At 36.9% G+C, this 6,116-nt stretch overlaps 1 protein-coding gene and 1 pseudogene across 4 annotated transcripts; one reads left to right on the top strand and one right to left on the bottom strand.

The window, feature by feature from the left end:
• The first annotated feature begins 1,475 nt into the window (after window positions 1-1,475).
• Window positions 1,476-2,071, top strand: LOC104699923 (protein AUXIN-REGULATED GENE INVOLVED IN ORGAN SIZE pseudogene; annotated as a pseudogene).
• A 315-nt stretch (window positions 2,072-2,386) lies between these two features.
• On the bottom strand, window positions 2,387-5,672 carry LOC104699922 (ankyrin repeat protein SKIP35). Of its 4 annotated transcripts, XM_087456566.1 has the most exons (5): window positions 5,461-5,596; window positions 4,911-5,309; window positions 4,424-4,819; window positions 3,443-3,869; window positions 2,387-3,362 (listed from the first exon to the last, which is right to left on the bottom strand). In XM_087456566.1, the coding sequence occupies exons 3-5, from the start codon at window positions 4,459-4,461 to the stop codon at window positions 2,565-2,567; spliced, it is 1,263 nt and encodes a 420-aa protein (XP_087312692.1). In that variant the 5' UTR covers window positions 4,462-4,819; window positions 4,911-5,309; window positions 5,461-5,596; the 3' UTR covers window positions 2,387-2,564. The 4 variants fall into 4 exon arrangements, with proteins under 4 accessions (XP_087312692.1, XP_087312690.1, XP_087312691.1 ...); XM_087456564.1 differs by having other exon boundaries at window positions 4,424-5,309; window positions 5,519-5,672; XM_087456565.1 differs by having other exon boundaries at window positions 4,424-5,309; window positions 5,461-5,651.
• Between the last annotated feature and the right edge of the window lie 444 nt (window positions 5,673-6,116).

Here is a 6,116-nt window from a genome sequence, read left to right as displayed (position 1 = left end):
TAACAAAAAAAAGCACTAGACGTTTTTCTCATGAGCCTGTCCTATGCTGCTCAGTTCATTGAACCATGTATATTTTAAATAAAGATTAAAAAGGAAATAAGTGTTTCCCTGATTAGTAATTTCTCAATTGCACATGTTGATCACTATCAAACCCTTACAAAAAAAAAAAGATGGCGCGAAGTCGCGAACAAGAGAGAACATAACGAAGAAGAGAGTCTTACTACGATCGATCACTTAAGCTAAGTTTAATCAATACTTAAGCAAACTTTTAAGCCCTCAGTGTACATTCATATGCCTTAGACCGCTTATGGAACATACATGTACTTGAGTCCCAACAGACTTGACATGCACAGCGCGTTGTCATTCCTAGCTATAAAATTTGCTTAATATATACAAAATATGAGAACTGAAAATATAAAGCATATATATATATATATAAATATTGGCGCAACATGCTAGAGCACACACAATCACCCATATGAAATGCCTCAGAGAAGAAGAACACTATGGGGTCCTGATCGATCCATAAACATCGACAAAATTATTGGTAGGTACGATAACTAAAATACTCTCCTCGTCCCATCAGTTATTTTTAATTAACACAAAAAAAAATTCATACTTCATAAAAAATTACTTCTATTATATAAAATCAACTAAGCATCCCGGTGATTCAAAATAACTTTCCTAGAAGATTTCTCAAAACACTAGGAAAGATATAAAAAAAAAAAATTACAACTAGTAGTTTTCGACAATAACACACTAGTTTAACTGCGGTTTATTCAAAACCTACTTATAACTTCCATGTCAGCTCAGAAGAGCCTTTCTTCAGAGGGGATTGGAGGTTACGTCATTATCTTATACTAAAACAAAGCAGAGAGAAGAAGAAAAGGTAGTCCAGGGGAGAAGAACCTTGTGATTGTGGTGGAAGACTATGCCACACGAAATAGTTTTTTTTTTTTAACTAAAATTCAAATCTTCTAAATTGAGCAACTTGCTTCTCACAATTTTGTCAGCCCACCCCTCTACTCTTAATAGTTAATATAAAAAAAAAACGTGTCCTCTTGTCTAACCAAATCAGAAAAATCCCTAAATTCACTGAACCCTCCTCCCCATATCTTCTGATTCTTCTCTGATCCTCTCCTCCATCTCTTCCTTTATTAATATCCCCCCAAAGTTTGTTTTCATTATATATTCTCTATTCTTTCATAAGCTACTACTACTACTTGTCTTCCTCATTTGCCTACTTAGCTACTACTTCTCTATAAGATTCAACACCAAAAACCAAACTTTGTTTTGATTGGATAAAAACTAAACAGCTTAAACCAAAAAAAAAAAAAAAAAAACAGAGTTTATTCGATTTTGTGTCTTTGTATCAAAACTCGACCATTTCTCTATACAGCTTTTGGTTCTTTACCCAAATTCCAATCTTCACCTTCAGCTCAAAGCTTCTTCTTTTTAAATCTCTGAATCTTTTAGAGTTAACTCGGAATTTGTCTGCATTCTCTGAGGCTTGATTTGTCTCTGATTCGTTACCGATCAAGCTGCATTGGTTAACCAGACAACAACAAAAAGATCAGATCTTTGTAAATCAGAGCCAACCAAAAAGTCTCGTTAGATAGATGATTCGCGATATCTCAAACTTACAGAAAGATATCATAAACATCAAAGAACGTTGTTTAAACAACCTAGCGATGGACGTCGGAAGAAACAACCGCCGCCAAAACGTGAGCTTTCGAAGTTCGCCGGAGAAAAGCAAGCAAGAGTTACGGCGGAGCTTCTCGTCGCAGAAAAGGTTGATGATCCCGGCGAGCTACTTCAGCTTAGAGTCTCTGTTTCTGTTGGTGTGTCTCACGGCGTCTCTGTTAATCCTTCCGTTAGTTTTGCCGCCGTTACCTCCCCCTCCGTTTATGCTGCTTTTGGTTCCCATCGGGATTATGGTTTTGCTCCTTGTTCTTGCCTTCATGCCTTCTTCTCATTCTAATCCTAATAATGCTACTAGTCATAGAGGAGATGTAACTTGCCATTTTATGTAAATTCATCTTATTTATATTATATACTTTTAATTAATCTATTTAGGGCCCCTTCTTAATTAAACCATAATCATAGCTTTCCCCTGTACTAAACTGATTCAGAATTATATTACACGTAAAAAGCCAATTAAAAATTACAACAAGTACCAAAGTTTATTTCGGTTTTGTTCCGTTCAAAGTAACTTTAAAGTAATACTTAAGATTTGTAATTCTAATGAAATTGCAAACAAAAAAAAAAAAAAGGCAAAAATTGCTCATTTTTGTGATCGAAAGTTAAATATTACATTAAATTATTATATTATATTTAATATATATTTAGAAAAAAAAGGAACAATGCAAAATAAAAAGGGAGAGAATGGGGAAATAGACAAATGATTAAGTAGCAAAATTATACAAGAAAAGAAACCCTTCACTCACTCTCACTTGATCATCATCTCAATTCTCAAACCCGAATCCCATATCCGTTAATATAGTAAATTTTATTTTCTTTTCCATTTTTTATTTGAAGCACCAAAAAGCAGAGTCCATTTTGTTTCAACCAAAAATGGCGGTAAGGTGATGCTCCAAAACCGACATAAGGTGATGAGTCTCGCTTACTTCCACAACTGCAACAGCACAACCTTGAAGCTGTCTCACTGCTTCCACAAGCTGTCCTCTTAGCCTCTGAGACAGTAATCCCCCATCCGCCTTCACGCACTCTCTGTACAGCGGCATGTAGGCAATCGCTACTCTTAGCGGTGCAGGAAGATCCCTCAAGGATATCGCGGACTCCCCTTTTTTCAAAACTCTCATGAAATTCATGAAATTTTCATGGCTTTCTCTCATTCCTTTCTCAAAAGCTGTTTCCGACCAGTGTTCTTTGAGAAATGACTTTAGATCTGAAGGGACGGATTCGTCCTCTGATGCCCTCGCAATGCTGTCTGCGACTGAATATGTAGCCGCGGAATCTCCTAAGAAGTCTGATTTGAGGAGAAACTCTACTCCTTGGAGAGACCCTCCGCTTCTTTCTCCAGCTGCTTTGAGGATTTCGATGCTGAGGGCGGTAAGGACAGGTGGTGGAACACGAGGGAGGAGATAAGCAGCGACCTCCACTTGGCAACTTGAAGTGGCGGCTGTTAGAGCCAAGCAAAGCTCCATGTCACGGCAACCTCTATTCACAAACCATTGAACAACTTGCATGCAACCTCTCTCTGCTGCTCTCATCAAGGGACCCAAGAAGGCAATGGCATTACCTTCTTCCACCAGACACTTCATTGTACCGATTTTACAATAATGCGAGGCAAAACCAAGTGCTAAGTCCACATCAACATCTAAGCTGTTCCTTTGAGCAATCTGAACCGAGAAATGCAAGATATGAGAACAAAAAGAGACCTTCTTAAAGTCTAAAAGCGATCAAAAGAATATAAGCTTACCTGCAACAAGACACGGACAAGTTCTGTACTACCAAAACGTGAAGCTTCAAGGAAACATTGATTCACATTATCTGCCCCACCTTCAACTAGCATACCGAGCAGTCCCTGTATGACAGTAGCTGACATTCCAGATGCCCAACCAGGATCAAACGAATTTGAGAACAGAGTGAGCGGGAAACACGCTGCATCAAAGGCCTCGGTGAAGTCTCTTCCTGAGAGATGGTTTCCTGCTAGATCTAAGAACATCTTGAAAGCAGAAAGCTGTAGTTCCGCAGCCGAATTTTGGCTAACCCTATCCTTTGCTCCCTGGCATCGGGAGTGGAAACCTATACATTTGAGAGCCCATTCAGTGAACTTCTGAACTTTGGCACCAGCCTCTGCTTTCAGAATCTCATCCCCATTGCACTCTTGGAGACGCTCATGCAACCTATATATTATTATGTACAAATGAAATATGAACTCGACCTTAAATTTCACACATTATTATTGACGTCATTCATCAAAAAATACCTCGCCCTATTGTGACCAACGATAGAAAAAACAGCAGGCAGATGAAAATGGAACTATAGACAACAAGTTTACAACTCATCTCTGTGGAAAACCTCATACAAAAGTGCACATCATAAGCTAAGTAGCTAACTACAGGAAAAAAGCCATTAACAATTAAAGGATAATATTCCATGAATGTTAAAATAACTGATTTAATGTTTTACTAACCAAGAATCTTATGTCTATGAAATATAGCAGTATCAAGGCCCACAAAGATTTAGCAGCGTCATTTGATGAACTTATAATTTAGCACAAACGACTACTTGCAGATGTAAACCAATCACTATAACAAGGAAAATATCTGCGACCACAAATAAAACCGTGAGTGGAGAAAAAAAGGAATCAGGGAATCATAGAAACAGCCAGTCAGTCTAAGCACCCTAATTTGATTTAAAGTAACACTTATGAGAAATTAAAGAATGGCATATGTACCTTTGAGCCATAACAGTTACTGTATCAGCGAGACTCATCGTCCGGCTCTGGCAAGCAGAGACACATGAAGCGAGAAACGAAGTCCTAAGAGTAGCTCTAGTAAAGTCATGAGCACCATGACAAATGATCTTCTTAATCAATCCGGTGATCCCCTGAAACTCAGGCTTTGTACTCAAGAACCAAACAGAATCAAGACCAACACAGAGCAAATCATTCAAAGTTTGTGGATCAGCCAACTGAATCAATCTCTCAGCAACGTCCCAATCCAACGAGGTAACAGCGCCTTGAAAAAGTCGACCCAACTCGATCCTCTCTTGCCTATTAAGCTTTTTCTGCTGCCCAATATTTTCAACCTCAACGAGATCATCGTTCCCTTTGAAATTTAGCTTCTTTGCACTACAACCACAGCATTCTCCTGAATTAGTCCCAGCTGGATCTTTTCCTATCAAAGGAGCTTCTCTCGAAAAAACCACATTACTCCCCTCACCTCCTTCGTGTTTCTGAGATGAAGCAATGGTTTCAGGGTACATCTGATCACTTAACTTGATGTTATTATCACACACACCTTCTTTCTCCATTCTTTCCAAGAAGAAGACTACTAAACAAAAAAAAAAAAATCTACTCAAGAGCAAAAATAAAAACCCATTCCTTGAAATCTCATATTCTTTCTAAAAGCAGACGCAACGCAACACAGAGATTTATAAGCTTCTCTTTCTTCCAGATATCTCCAAAAATGATAGGGACGACAAAAATCAAAAGAACCAAAAGGGTCTTCTCAACATTTCCAAAAAATCTAACAAAAGTTTCTGATCAGCGTAAGATCCTGGAAGCCTTCCCCCTTTTAGCTCATGACCATGGGCATAAGAGAAATCAACAACAACAAACCCTAGAAATGAAACAAATACATCAATCGTCAGCAAACCAAAAAAAAAAATCTCCAATCAGATTCGCGTTAGATTAAGAAACACAGTGGACACAAAAAATCGGAAACCCGATCAGATAATAAAACACGAATCGAGTTTCAGAAAAAACGTAACTGTGCCCAATCAATACATATGAAACCAAAGAAGAGAGAGAGGAGAGAATGGGCGAAACCTGGACAAAGAGAAGGGAGAAGAAGAGAGAGAGAGAGATAGAGAGAGAGAGAGAGAGAGAGAGAGAGAAAGAGAGGCTGAGAAAAACCCTGTGCATCGATTCGGGTTCTTGTTTTTTTTTTTTTTCTCCTTTCATTTTACAGAATTTTTATTTTATTTTTATAAAATTGTTGCTTTTTTTACAAACATTATTCTCTTTTGAATTTTTATTTTACATTTGTTATCGAATCTTAATTTTTATTAATTACATATATAGATTCTTTCTCTTTCTTTCGTTGGCTGTTAACTTTTGATCAATTTCTATTGTAATTCAGAATCTATATGATATATTATTATAAACTCAATGTCTCAATCTAATGACTAGACTAATCATATCAAGGACAAAAGGACTTGTAGTAGTTTTGATGAGAATTATTCAACTTAAAGGTTTTTTTTTTTAAACTTCTATTCAATAGATTTACGACTTTAAACTTACTAATATTGGATTGTGTTAATTAGATATAAAGATATTTCTTATTTTATTATAACAGTATTTTTTAAACCGATTTGTATGACTAGTGATTATGTTATAGCAAAGTATCAAGTTTTTTTACTTTTTT

Source organism: Camelina sativa, chromosome 7 (genome assembly GCF_030686135.1).
Source record: "Camelina sativa cultivar CO46 ecotype springtype chromosome 7, ASM3068613v1".
Taxonomy (NCBI): Eukaryota; Viridiplantae; Streptophyta; class Magnoliopsida; order Brassicales; family Brassicaceae; genus Camelina; species Camelina sativa.
This window is presented reverse-complemented; position numbering and strand designations above follow the sequence as displayed.